The sequence below is a fragment of the Sinocyclocheilus anshuiensis genome, unplaced genomic scaffold, assembly GCF_001515605.1.
Source record: "Sinocyclocheilus anshuiensis isolate Anshui unplaced genomic scaffold, SAMN03320099.WGS_v1.1 scaffold562, whole genome shotgun sequence".
In the NCBI taxonomy this organism is placed as follows: domain Eukaryota; kingdom Metazoa; phylum Chordata; class Actinopteri; order Cypriniformes; family Cyprinidae; genus Sinocyclocheilus; species Sinocyclocheilus anshuiensis.
In genome coordinates this window covers 1,070,224-1,085,372 of record NW_015544158.1, presented here as the reverse complement: position 1 = coordinate 1,085,372, position 15,149 = coordinate 1,070,224, and the positions used below count along the sequence as shown (strand labels likewise).

Sequence of the window (15,149 nt, the reverse complement as noted above, 5' to 3'; positions counted from 1 at the left end):
TCCTGTGATGCAAAGCTGAAATTTCAGCAGCCATTACTCCAGTCTTCAGTGTCACATGATCTTTCTAATATGCTGATTTAGTGCTCAAGAAACAATATAAATATACTGTATATATCTATATTGTGTACATTCTCACCTTGTATATTTCCTCATTAACTGTCCTGACCTCCACGAGGTCTCCAGTCTGGTCAATGCTGTAGACAGCTCCGCCCAGCTTCACACAGTCACCCAGCTCTCTCGCCATCGCCTCACTGATTTGATTGGCACCTCCGGCAAACTTGCGCTCCTGTCATATGGGGCAGCAGAAAACAGTTTTCCATACTTTGGTTAGATCTTGTATGTAATAAATATGATCGGTTTAATAGTCATATACATAAACATTTCAACAAGGATTGAAATTCTTTAATTCACCAATAGGTGTCTCTGTCTCTCAGAGATATAATTATTATAGAGTTGTATAATACTGCCCACCATGCACAGACCTTATCAGACAAGTTCAGAATATAAAACAGGTTAAAGAACAGAAACAGGCAGGTCATGACAGTTTATTGACAATGTCATTCCATAGGGAGTTAAAGATAAAAGAAGTGACATTTTGTTATCAATTTAGCAAACAAAACTGTTATTTGCTTTATTTGTGTACTATCAGAGGACACATTTGCTAGAAGGCTCCTGATATAAATGTGACCCAGATACAGTGGCCACTATTTTGGTATGTTACATAATCAGTTCATTGTCACAGGAATGAATGGGTATGACACAAGGTTGCCTCTCTTGAGAAGTATATACTATAATCAACTAACTTGAGGAATAAAAATCAGCTTCATAGATTAATAATCAAATTAAATATATTTTCTTACACCCCTAATAATGATCTTGTTATTGTGTCAAAAACAAAAATAAACCATGAAAAATTGGTTCTGCATTTCAGTTATTGGATATTTAAACAAAAATAATCTGTATTGGATCGGTCATAAAAAGCAGCTTCATAGATTATGAATCAAATTAAATATACTCCTCTATAAAGAGTATTACAGAGGCTTGACTGAAACATTACTGTGAGTACTTTACACATTATGACTTAATTTGTTTTGAGGTCAATATTGTTTTACCAGTATTCCCACTTTTTGTTACTGGTTGTTTAATATCAGGTTTACCAATATATGGCACCAAGTGATCTTTTTTTTAATGATAATAATAATTGTAATAATAATATACTAAAATACTAAATAAATTGTATTATAATGATTAGGGCTGTGTATCGGCAAGAATCTGGCGATACGATACGTTTCACGATACAGGGGTTGCGATACGATATGTTGCGATATATTGTCATACTGTAAGCAAGACGATATATTGGGATATTTCTTATTTTAGGAATAAGAGAATAAGATATAATTTTAGGAAAACTGTCATTTAGAACACACCACCATATGCAAACCTTACAGGGATTAACGCTAAGGATTTTTTCTACTGGCCTGGTCGGGCCAGTGGTTCAAATTTTTGCTTGCCCTGCCAACATTTTCACCGGCGCTGCCACAACAAATAAAATAGTTGCTGTTATCATTGTTTTTGATCTGTTATCTTGTATTCTAATAAATAAGCTTATATGACACCAATATTTTAGATACCAATTAAATTTTACAATTCTCTATTTCAATTTCGATACCACAGCAAAAATCACTAGCCAAAAATAAACATAAATATAAAGTTTAAACATTATTATAAGTGACAGCCAGTAAATAAGAACAAATGAAAAAATTACAAGTAATAGCACAATTAAATATAGGCCTATAGCATAAAACTAGCAATGAAATGATGCTTTAGGTTTTTATGTTTGTAAATGTTCAGGTACAGAAATCGAAAAATCACATAAAATAACATTTGCATATTATTCACTCTGTGTTGCACCTTGAGTTTTCATAGCCATTTGAAATTAGAGGCAACCACTGCATTTTAATCATGAATTGAAAAAAAAAGTGCAATGTTTGATTTATATTAGACTGTATAATTTCAAACTCTGAAGCAAAAACAGAATAACCTGACTTTAGCTTTGTGAAATTATGCTACATAAAACATCTGTATGAAACAGAAACAGCAGGTGGGCTGAATGAGACGCAGATTCACTCTCTGACAGCAGGCGGCACTTATGGTACAGCAGATACAGCATTTCCTTGGTTACTGCTGTAAACACTGCAGCACTGCGCGTATTAACACTAATTTAAAATGCATCATACAGAGACAAAATGAAAAGAAAACGCCATTTCTGAAAACAGTCAGTTACCCGTTCCCCTCAGAAACACATTCATATAAAATTCAATATTTGGATTTTCGTCCTATATTTCGCGCATCTTGAACAGTGATCTTGTTCTGCCGGCTACAGTATTTTCTCCTCTTTGTGTCTGTTTTAAATATCTTATATCGTAAGATGTGCTCCCTTTACACAGAGTGCGCGTGATCACGAAATCGAAAGTGAAAGTGAACAGTGCGAGCGCTCATTCAAAAGAGATTTAAATATTCTCCATTGATAGCGGCTCCCTGATACGCAAAAATTATATGCAATATTAGAATGTTTGCGGGAGCGGGCGGGACTGGACAAACCTTGCAGGAGCGGAACACACACGTTGTCACTGTTTAAGTTCAGAGGTAAGAAGACTGCTATATAGCGGTCGGGATATAAACTCAAAATGAAACAACTGCCATGAATCATGTATACATTTTTAAAAAAATATCGATATTGCGTTTTTGAGAATCGATACAGTATCGACAAACAAAATATCGCGATACTCATGTGTATTGATATTTTCTTACACCCCTAATAATGATCTTGTTATTGTGTCAAAACCAAAAATAAACCATGAAAAATTGGTTCTGCATTTCTGTTATTGGATATTTAAACAAAAATAATATGTATTGGATCGGTCATAAAAAAAGTATTAGTTGATCTCTAGTAATCAGTTAGGAGAAACATGAGAAAAAAGCTACAATCTGTCAGATATCAAACCTAGTATGACATGTCTGACATGACTATATTTAAACATGCAGTTTGAATATTTTTTTAAAGTGAACTCTCCCTTTAACCCTATGAAACCCTTCTTCTGTACTCATAACAGCAAAATATTTCTCTTTCTTCCGCAGAAAGTAAATTTTTTGCCTTGCAACAAGACCCATTTTGAGAGCTGTGTTTAACTAAATTAGGGGTACAGACTGAACAGTGACCATGACTATTGGACTTGGCAGGAACATTGAATTTAAACAGCTACAGCTTGATTTATATCACTATTTCTAACACCTGCTTTCCTGGCACTGAAAAAGGCACTGTTGTGTGAGGACACTAAACCCCCCATCTCTCACTCCCTTGGCCTGCCATTCTCTCATTCTCCCACAGATGTTAATTATACTGTAAACACAAGCACTGCTGTGGTGAAAAAGCTAAAGAGACGTGCACAAACACGCTGTGAAAACATTGTCGTTGAGTTCATATGTTTGGCATATAATTAACTCTGCTCTTCGTCAGAGAAATAACCAACCGAGATAAAGTATACAAACAGGCCTACAGTTTCTATAAGCTAAACTGTTGTATAAAGACTTACCTGGCCTCCGTTGCTGGTAGAGAAGATTCTCATAGTGCCTCCACACTGCTTGACGTACCAAAGGAACCACAGAGCAGACACCTCATAGGGCTCAGAGGTCACATTCACATTGACGAACAGAGTGGCAAAGCGGCGAGCGGCCCTGCAGCAACCCGTGGGCAAAGGGATATGCCATTAACAGTCAATATGCCACAACATTACATCATTTTAATTGGTCCCTTCTCTGTACCTGGTCCAGCAAATCTTGTCAAAGAGTTGCTGCATGGTCATCTTGTCCCACTCTTCAGCATGAGGGGCCCTCCACGGAGCTTCTTTAGGAATCTAAAGTGCATATTTGCAATCATGCAATCAGTCTGTTCATTCACTTGAATTAATTCTGATTCCGGTTCTTTAAAAGCTCCATTAACGATTATTTTTAAGAAAGAAATGTTCTGAACAAAATAATATTGCCAAATAATGCGAGAATTTAAAGGAACAGTTCACCCAAAAATGAAAATTACCCCATGATTTACTCACCCTCAAGCCATCCTACACTCTTAAAAATAAAGGTGCTTCAAAAGGTTCTTCACAGCGATGCCATAGAAGAACCATTTTTGGCTCCATAAAGAACCGTGTGGTTGTGGGGGGGGGGTTTTGGGATATGTTAGCAAGTTATATAGTATTCTTAGCAAAAATGTTAGCAAGTAGTATTCTTAAATATTATTTTTTATTTATAACTGAAATTTTGATGTTTTCTAATATACAGTCAGGGCTTGACATTAACACCCACCAAATGTAACATGGTCACTCCCACTTTGGTGGGTTGAATTTTATATACAGTAACAGAGCTTGACATTATGCTTGTCTGGGACAAATGGATGTTTTTGAAGGGGCAAGTGAAAGAGAATTTTACTTGACTGACCGGACAACTATCTGATTAAAACATCTAATTAGGGAAGCACCAAAATTTCGGCGAGAATGATTCTGATTTTATTACATTTGGTGTAAACAGCGATTAATAATGGATAATGTATTAACAGTATAACAAGGTCGCTCCAGTTGAGGCTCACACAGCCTGTCTGTAGACAAAGCGAAACAAATGAACACAACTGAACACAGAAGAAACATACTGTGGTAAATATGTAGTTTTTATAAGTATAGCATACATGACAAGACCAAGAGAGTGCAGTTTTCCCTGAAAACTACGATTGCAAATTTGATGTTGATTTTATACAAGAGTTCAAACGAATAGTTATTATTAATTATACTACGGGGCCGTTGAATGCTTGAATCTGATTGGCTGACGAACGCTATAAGGTGAGCAATTATTTTCAGGGAAACACATGGCGAATGTAGTTCCGGGCAGGTCTTGACCGCATTACATATCCATATCACTTCGCCAAATGATTTCAGTTATTTCAAAGGTCCATACAGCCTAAAACGGCAAAATAACCAAAACCCACGACACTGGCCAAGCAAATAAATATAGTAAACAATAGGATAAATATGACAGATTATTTCCATGTTTTTGACACAAAATTAAGTTTTATTATTATGTACAGAAAGCACATTTGTCCCACTCTCCCTGCCTTACAGACGCACACACATACTGTACAGACACACGGAAACACATGCGCTAATGTTGTTAGCGCTTATCTGATGATTTTATCAGTAAAATAGTTTAGCAACTTAAAAGCTACATGACATCTCTCACAAGCGAGGTAACAGCGGCACTGTTCTTGAAGAAAATGAACTTAAAGTTTCACTATTAGTAGAGACGCTGCTGCCGAACACTGTTGAGAGACGCTCAGACGCTAATTCACACGCTTAATCTCTCTCTAATAACTTAGTTAGACTATTAACTGCATTAGTCTGCCTTCAACGGCTCAAGCCTCCGTTACTAGGTCTAAAATGACTAAAATTACTTTTTGGAATTAGCAATGCAGGCGTTGGATGAGATGTGTAAGTAATGAACCCTACACACAAGAGCGTTTTAAGGACAAAAAACGGACGAATGTCTTGAAATATATCATCTGATTGATGTCTTGAGGTGTGGTAACCGTAGTATAAGCTGAATAATTGACTCCGATCTGTTGAATTATTAGAAAATAATGCACACCCGAGGTGGCGATGCGGCCACGACGTGAAGCGGTTTTTGTCCTTAAAAACCGGACGAATGCCTCGCACTTGTCGTCAATTATTCCTTATGTGACTTACATTTTAGTACAATATTGTCAATGTTGACTGTTTTTGCTCGATTTGGTTAACGAAAATAGTTCCAAACAAAGATCACAGCAGAACAGTTGCACATCTCTGAGCAACACACAGCGGTATATTTCCTTACTGAATGATTCGGCATTTTTAAATTAATCATTTGAGTCAATGATTCAGTGGTCCATTCATAAAGACAGGCACTTGATTCATTCTTGAATGATTCAGCCGTCTGAACGAATCGTTTGAATGAACGTCTCAATGACTCACTCATTAAAGGGAACCCCCGGTATTAAGACTAATATGGCTTAATATAATGTAAATAATATCTCTTACTGAAATATGTAGTAGAAAACCCATGAAAGATTTACGTTATTTAAAAAATCCACATCGTTTTATACATATTTTGGACTATGGGGGGTGCCATTATTTCAATGACGTCAAATGGTTGCACTCGGTGAGCTATGGCGCTATCTGTTGTTAATTTTACCGCAACACAACTCAGAATACTGATACAATGCCACATTGTGCGGCTTTTGGTTGTAATTTTCAGTCGAAGGGTAACAAAAGAAGTCTTCACTGATTCCCTAGCGATAAGAAGAGGAGAAAAGAATGGGAAGATGCCTATGGATGAATAAAAATTCTTAAAGACCCGCGTCTTTGTTCTCTCCACTAGTGGAGAGGACATTTTTAAATATAACTCTGATTGTATTCGTCTGAAAGAAGAAAGTCATATACACCTAGGATGGCTTGAAGGTGAGTAAATTCTGGGGTAATTTTCATTTTTGGGTGAAGTATCCCTTTAATTAAAAAATTTTTTTAAAACAATTCTTGGAGAAGGTGTGTTCACATTTACATATTTTTCATTGTCATTGAGGAGACAAATTCTTTAACAATTGATGAAACAATACAAAACAAAATGTAGTATTCGTTATTTATAAAATACTGCTGACAAAGTGCATAATTGTATGAACAACTAGCCAGATTTAGGTCTCAGTTACTTGTAAGCTGTATGTATTTTATTCACTAGAACAGACTCATTAGAATCATTTGTTCATAAATCTGACTACACTGGTTGCACTGTATGCATTCGATTCACTAAAAAGAGCTCATTAATTACAGTAATTTGTTCCAAAAATGTAATTTACACGAAATCATCAAATTATTTTGATAAATATATCAACTACATGCAACGACAAATTAAAAAGAACTCGAAAGTCATTTGTTCGGGAAATCGGACTATACTTGTCACGCTGTACGTGTTTGATTCACTACAATGAATCGACTCATTAAGAGTCATTCATTCGGGAATCAGATTACATGTGTTGCACTGTATGTGTTTAAGTGTTTTGTGATGTAGATTCAGCAGCAGTGTTGTAGAGGCATTCAAGTATTGCAGGTAAGTCTCAAGTATGCAGTAGAACAGTTCATGGACCTTTTTTTTTAAATGGAATTGGTTCTGAATAAAAATGGCCTTTACCTCCATCCCCATCTTGTCCATTGTCCTCCAGAGGTTGATGTAGTCCATGTAGGCAAGAGGGTTCCACACTGGAGGGAAAGGCCCTTTGAATGCATGTGATTTGCCCTTGGAAACAAGAAACAGTGTCTGTAAGAAACCTGCTACCTTAGCACCAAATAATGAAAATTGTGATTATTATTTTGTCATTGTTGACGTAATGTCTTTATCATAGCCATCATGACCTCATTATCATTAGAAGTGTAACCAGTCTGGAATGGAAAATGTTTTTGCTGCCTAAAATATACGTAACTGCATTTCGCCTGGATTGGAATCAAATCAGTTAATGGAGGGCCTCTGTTCACAGCCTTTATAGTTTGCGTTAATACAACCAGATGATCAGAAACAACTCGACCTTATCAAATCTCAGTAAGATTTTATGATTTTCACATAAAAATGTGACAATCTTCTTCATTAAGAGCAGGAGAAAGATATATATGCTCATTTAGAGTTGGAGTGGAATATACAATAATGATAAAGCATCTATAAATAGACATTAATGATAACGCTAATTCAGTAAAAAGAAAATTCATAATCATGGATAATGACAATATTAGTCTTTGGCAAACAGTGGCTATATGACACAAGCTGTTCACACATCGCTTGCTTCCCACAGTAGTGGAAACGCTTAGTCAGTACGATCATTCTCTGCGGCTGGCCAATGGGGTAACTATATGCAGACATTACTTCATACCTGGATTGCTCTGTTGCTGTGGGGCTCTTAAATAAGCACCATTGGGCTGATTGATTAATGTTTAACTACACATCAAAGATGAAGCACTGCGTTTCAGTATGTTGTTCTTCACCATAAAGTCACTCATGATTACTAAACCCATAATGATAATGAAATTGAAATCCATGATAAAGAAGGCTCTAGACTGACAGTTGAAAGCATGCTAAAGGTTACTGCGGCACTGAATCAGGCAACCTAGTCAAAACTGCTGACAAAATCAAAGACCTGTCACCTAGAAAGATTCTCACGCACCCCTGGGTTTGACGTCCAGCGTTCACTTCCGAGCAATTTGTCATGACATAGTGATTTGTGCATTTTCAGCACACCGTTTTGGAAAACCCTGTCATTTTATTGCTTGCAGAAAACCTACTTTTGAGTAGGACTAGAATGCACTTAGTAGGACAAATAAATGATTGAACACCTCAAATATCAAACCACCGCAAAACACTTGTCAGCACTGCAGGGACGTCACGCTCCTACTTCTTTGAGCGGGCACTATGGCAGTTCTGACTCACCTGGTGCCCTAAACAAGACAAAACATGACCAAAATCAAAGAAAGAAATCATAACTTAGCAGTCCAGTGGTAGTTTTCATTTAGCATTCCAGGGTTCAAATCTAGCCTATTATATTAATTAAAAAAGGCAACTGAACTTGAAATAATTAAGAACCATGCTTGATTATACATTTACATTTATCTATTTGCCGACACTTTTATCCAAAGTGCCTTCCATTGCATTTAAGCAGGGCTCGCAAAAATCCTTGGTCACAAAATCCTTGGTAGCCCTTCGGGTAGCCCTTCAGATTTTGGCAGCCTGAAATAAATTTAGCAGTCGAAATGTCAATCAAAAACATTTTCAAAACACACATATAAACAAATATCAAGGAAGGAAATTTATTTCACTATTTACAGGGTATCTGCAGAATTAAAAAAAAATCAATTTAAGGCTTTTTAATGACCCTTTTTAAGAGCTAAACAATTAAAAATAATACCATATAAGCAGGGTCGGCAATGTACATGGTAACATATTAAACAGTAAAATGACATAATTTGCAGTTCAGATACAGGTTTTCACGAAACAAAAATGATAAAGATCACATTTCAGCCTTTAAACCATTTTTAAGAAAAGGGATGAGTCAAACGAATAAATAATTTTATTAATTTAAAGCATAAATATATATCTTACTGTCTTAGTTGTTTAGAGACTTTTAGAAGGCACATTGGCTTCTTCCACATTTACAACTGCGTGTTTGCTGCATAAAAAACATGGGCCGATTTTCATGTTGATCTAAACAAAAACAGCAGAAGGGCTTACTGAAAATGCTAATTAATTCTTTGCCACAAGGTCGGGCTTTTGAAACGGCAGAAATATAGCTGCGTTCATAAACGCTACTTTATCAGGCATTACAGGTAAGAAGAAATGAAAATGCCATCGAAACTTTTCTGAAGACAATCAGTTCCCTTCAGAGATACATTCATATATAAACACCCGTGCCACGTTTTGAACCCTGTACTTAAGATAGCCCGTCAGGCAGGGCGGTGATGCATTTTGGTTTCCCGACTGGAAGATATAATAGCCTCGGGACGTCGGGTTAGCAATTTTGCGAGCCCTGTTTAAAGTTTCAATTCATACAGTTCATGCATTCCCTGACAATCGAACCCATGAACCCATGACCTCTGCATTAGTGCCATGCTCTATTGTTTGAGCTACAGGAATTATAAAACATATATATTTTTAAAATTTAAAATACACTTCTGATGGGAAACATGCATGACATTTCTTCAGCAATGTCAGTTAAACCCATATATCTTACTAAAATGGTCTCCTTGGCCTTAAGTTGGGTTTAAAAAAAAAAGCACATGTATAATGTTCTTTCATAATTTATGATCTAGGTAAGGTAACTAAGGTAAGGTAATGTAACTTTATTTGTCCCCTTTGGGAAAATGATTTGCAGCATTATCAACAGACATTTCATCAGACTAACAACAACATAAAAAAAACAATAACAGTCCTCTCACATAATACAATAAACAACAACACTAAAATAAGATGCCAGGCCAGCTGACTTCATGGTTCCTTACTACTATTTAGCAGTCTTATTGCCTTTGAACGTGACTTGGCCATTTACATTTCTAAGCCAACTAACACTACAGGAAAACATGTTCAGCTAAATAAGGGACCATGACATTTCCATATCATTTGCGAGCCTGCCAGACCAATGCTGGAGAGGACACTGGATCGCTCAGCATCCAGCAACAGGTCTGTTCCCATGGCGACAGAATTGAGGTGGGGATATGGAGTGCATCTCTTATGATATCCTTTCAGCCAGAGCAAAACCTAAGTCTAACCTAAAATCACTAACCTCATACTGCTCTATATCCACACTGCCGCCCACCACTCGGTTACAAGCAATGAAATGAGACCACATCCTGTCCGACGGCAATTGTATCATCCTCCAAATTAATATTCTGTTTGCCTGTATGTTACAGTATTGACTTTTTACAGAATGAAAATATATTAAACAAGCAGCTATTATAAGCAGCTGTGCTCAATGTTTTGCATTTTTTGCACCGATATTGGCAGATACAGATAAGCTTATAATTGTTTTGCTGTTATACCGATAACCAATAAATGACCAGTATTAAAATCCTAACACTACTTTGTCTAAATAAATAAATAAATAAACTAAAAATCAATCATTTAAAATGCAACCTGTGAGTTTAAGCATTGCAACATTAAATTTACAATATTAAAAATGCATATTTACTTTGATTTGCTAAAGATTATTAGTGTTTAAAGATTAAGTGAGTGCTAAATGAATGCAAAATCAATCTAAATATAAATAAGCATGAGCAATTAAATATCCAATATCAGTCGATATAAATCGAATTCAGCCAATACAATATAAAAATGTCTAATATCAATAACCAATACGGTACAGATACACTTTACATTCCTAGGAAACAGACAGTAATTATGTCGGCAAGTCTGTTTGGTGATGCTAGTTACATAGATCTTACATCTATCCACATTCCCTTGCATAATAGTAAAACTATATGCATATTACATATCATTATAATTAATTGCAATAGAAACAATAATAATGTAATTCCAAGTAATTCCACAACATTAATATACAATAAGTATATGTGGTTTATTAGTATTCCTCAGAATTTTGCCACTAATGTAAATGTACAGTTCTGCAAACACTGTACAATAGGCTGTATTAATTTTTAACAACACTGCCTTTGCACAACAGTTCAATCATAATCATATTAATATGCTAAAGCCGTCTGAAAGAACAGTTGCATGTGAGTTCCTCATGGATCGAGGCAGAGGAAACTGGATCTGGCCTTTAAGATTACAGCTATAGAAAAGCTGATTACACGGGCGCCTTGGCTGCATGGCTCACCTTAATTATAAAATGGTCTGCACATTGTAAGGCCCTTATTGGCTAATACTGCCTCAAGGCCAATAAGTGATTGCTGAGTAACAGGTGATACTATAAAAGCGGTTGTAAAACTTTCAACAAAGTGTGCAGAAGCAGATTTAACTGACTAAGTGAGGATCTGATAAAACTACCTAAAAATGGACACAGTTCAGCAAAAGCAGAAAGTTGTCTGATAATATCGAGGATTAACTCAAAAGGTGAATTATGCCACAGTTGTCATAGTCAACAACAGACCAGATCAACAGAGATTAATTTATTCATTCCTCAATGACAAAGCAACATATTGTTAGTGACCTATGACAATTAAAGTGCAGTCACATTAGCAAAATTTCACGAACAAAAAAGGTTTGTCAATAGTGTAGCAATGTAAACAGCACAGCTCCCACTAAAGTCACTTTCAAATCAAGCAGCTTGCTGTTGTTCAACACAGTGAATCCCCATGACTAACCTGAAACCTTTGCGAATTCTTTCGCACTGATGCTAAATTACAGATCGCATGGATTCCGATTAAATCCCCCCACACACAATTTTAGCTGGAAAATGTACTCTGGCTTTATTAATTAGTGGGTTGATCACCAGTAAAAATTCTCTCTGATGTGACATTTGCATAGCTCAACATTAAAAATCTGTGGACTGAAGTGATCTGTTTATAAGAGGGAAACGCCCCTGATCCCAAAGACAGAGCCAGACATCATGGTGTGAGAAAACGTGAGAGAGAGAGAGAGAGACAGAGAGAAAGAGAGTGTGTCCCCTCAATCCTGATAGCGATTGTCTTTTGATGAGGAGTGCTGCCATGGTAACCCACAGGGATGCTCCGATCAGAAGATAATGGCACGAGGAGAGAGGAGAACATACACTAACACAAACACACACATCATTAATCATTAGGACAGACACATTCGCAGTCATTCTATTTAAATCACAACACGTACCAAAAAGCAGCCTATAGCAAGACAGACCAGAACAGTATTGGTTGAAATGAAGAAGCCAAATGAAAACGTTATGTAGCGCAGCTCTGATCCTCTCCTTTATTTTTAAGTAGTATCATTGAGCCTCTGAACAGCATCTCTCTTACAGATGTCTGAATCCGTGCTGATGCATTCTTCAACAAATAAAGCCTTGAAATCAATCAGATATGCCTACATGTGTTCATAGCCTCTTCCTGGCGTCTACCTCTTTCTGCATTAGTGCCTTTGGGTTTATTCTGACAAAGCCTGTTAAGGAACAGCTGGCTTGACATTGACTTTGACAATGATTGTGCTGTCAAACTGCACAAACCAAGGAATGGGAACCAAGGATTGTTTTTTTAATGCAGGGGTTGTATTTTTATAGAAATGACTCCAGCAGGAATATGAGGCACTGTACTGTAGCTCAAAAGATCAAAAACATGCTCGCAAACAAACAAAAATAAATAAATAAAGAGAATAAAAACAATAAAGGGTTAGTTGAATAAAATTCCGCCTTCATTCACCCTTATGTTCTTCTGTGGAAGACAGAAGGTGATTTCCTCAAACATGCACTACTGTTTAAATTTGGGGTCAATAAGATTAAGAAATTAATACTTTTTATTCAGCAAGGATGCATTAAACTGATCTCAAATTCAGCTCACTGACTCGCCACATTTAATAGACCACTGAAACAACTAGCTATCATATGACTTGCATTATGGAATACAGTGCATGAGTCATCTGGACCACTTTTATGATATTTTCTGTTTTTGCTGCTTTTCAAAGCTTAAAAACACCAATTATTGTAACTGCATAGAAAAGAACAACCTGCACATTCTGCAAAATTTCTCCGTTTGTGTTCAATGGACAAAAGAAAGTCAGGTTTGGAACAACCATTTTAATTTTTTGGGTGAACTACCCCTTTAACATGATTCCTGATTTCTAATATTGAGAGGATTTAGGATATTGAGACCGAAAGCAAAGTTAAAGTTTCAGATCTTATAAATATTCAGCATTAACCAAATATTTACACTTATAATGTATAGATAGGTGTTACACAGTTAACTATTCTGCTGGGGAAAGCGAAGTATTATGGGAAACATGCCAATGGGTCTTTTCCACAGCAACTGAAATCCAGCTCCATCCTGACATAATCTACAATGAACATTCCAATGAATCTCCACCATGAGCTTTCCCTTTGTGCACACTGCCTTCTTGAGTATGTGTGAGTTGTCGGTTTGCTGGTCTCCATCTCAAGAACCCTTTTGATTTACCATGATAACTTTAAAACCACCTGCATTTTTCTTATGATATATGACCACAGAAAGCAGTAAAGCCCACAGGATAAAGAGCAGTACTAAGAATCCAGTAATTTATCCCTGTAATAGCAGGGTCAGAGCGGAGAAGACTACAGCAATCTACAGCCAAATCTAATAAGGTCATGCAGTGTGCATGTGCTAAGGGCAGTGATGCGTCTACCCAAATTGGATATGGGGCAGGAGGAGGGGAGGCTGGTTTCTTGAGTTCCGCCCTTCTTACCCACTCCAAGCGTCTGAAACCATATTACAGACTTCCTTCAGGCAGCGATTAGCATCTCCAGGCTTGAGCGCAGCACACTAATGTGAAGTAGGGACTCTATATTCAGCCCTGTTCAGCTGAGCGAACCGGGGCTAGCTCTGACTTCCTGTGCATTAAGACATGAGTGTGCTCAAACAAAAGGCTGTATTATTAGCCGAAGCTCTGGCCTGAGGCTGTGAATAGAGCTGGATTTTGAGACAAGGGAAAAATCTTGCTTGAATTTCACAGATGTTTTGCTTTTGATTCGGTAATAAGTCTAAGCTGCTACATGTGTAGGCCTTCACTGAGGTTTACCTTCACATAGTGAACCAGAGACGACTCCTCGTTGACTTTGTATGTTGAGGCTGTGAATAGAGCTGGATTTTGAGACAAGGGAAAAATCTTGCTTGAATTTCACAGATGTTTTGCTTTTGATTCGGTAATAAGTCTAGGCTGCTACATGTGTAGGCCTTCACTGAGGTTTACCTTCACATAGTGAACCAGAGACTCCTCCTCATTGACTTTGTATGTTTTCACGCCGTACTGTTTGGCTATTCTCAGGATGCGGTTTTGAGTGGGCCCAATGTACGCTCCTCCCAGATCCACCCATTTCGTCTCCTTATTCTGAAAGCAAACACAATTTGTGTCAGATTCACAATGAAATAGTCACTAAAATTTCTACAAGCCACACTGAGACCAAAAAAGGAAAAACAAGAAGGAAGTGTTAGAATATGCATGCAAAGACAGCAGATTCCCTTCCCTTGTATAGGCAGCGTCCTACTCGGCAACTTGAAACTCCGTTTTTACTGTTTCACCCTTCTTTTGACAAACTCGCTGTGGTGGCAAACATCTGACCTGAGCCAAATGACTCCGTGAATGAAGCTCATGACTGAAAATCGGATAAAAAAAATGGATTGTGGGATTGGCTTCCAGGGCGTTTTTATTAGACGTATGCATTATCTTTTGTCAAATTCTTACATTTAATCAATAAATTAAATTACAATAACAAGACACTGTTATCAATCATATTAAACCAGTATCAACTACACTGAACAAAATTATAAACGCAACGCTTTTGTTTTTGCCCCCATTTTTCATGAGCTGAACTCAAAGATCCAAGATTTTTTCTATGTACACAAAAGGCCTATTTCTCTCAAATATTG

General features: G+C 36.9%; 1 protein-coding gene across 1 annotated transcript in view; it reads right to left on the bottom strand.

The window, feature by feature from the left end:
* The window catches only part of LOC107695498 (amine oxidase [flavin-containing]-like), a 36,824-nt gene that overhangs the window by 5,711 nt on the left and 15,964 nt on the right, over positions 1-15,149 (bottom strand). Inside the window, exons 3-7 of the mRNA XM_016495432.1 lie at positions 14,473-14,610; positions 7,264-7,368; positions 3,823-3,914; positions 3,594-3,735; positions 137-286 (exon numbers count right to left, since the gene is read on the bottom strand). Coding sequence (XP_016350918.1) covers positions 137-286; positions 3,594-3,735; positions 3,823-3,914; positions 7,264-7,368; positions 14,473-14,610 — 627 coding nt within the window. The remainder of the gene's footprint in view (positions 1-136; positions 287-3,593; positions 3,736-3,822; positions 3,915-7,263; positions 7,369-14,472; positions 14,611-15,149) is intronic.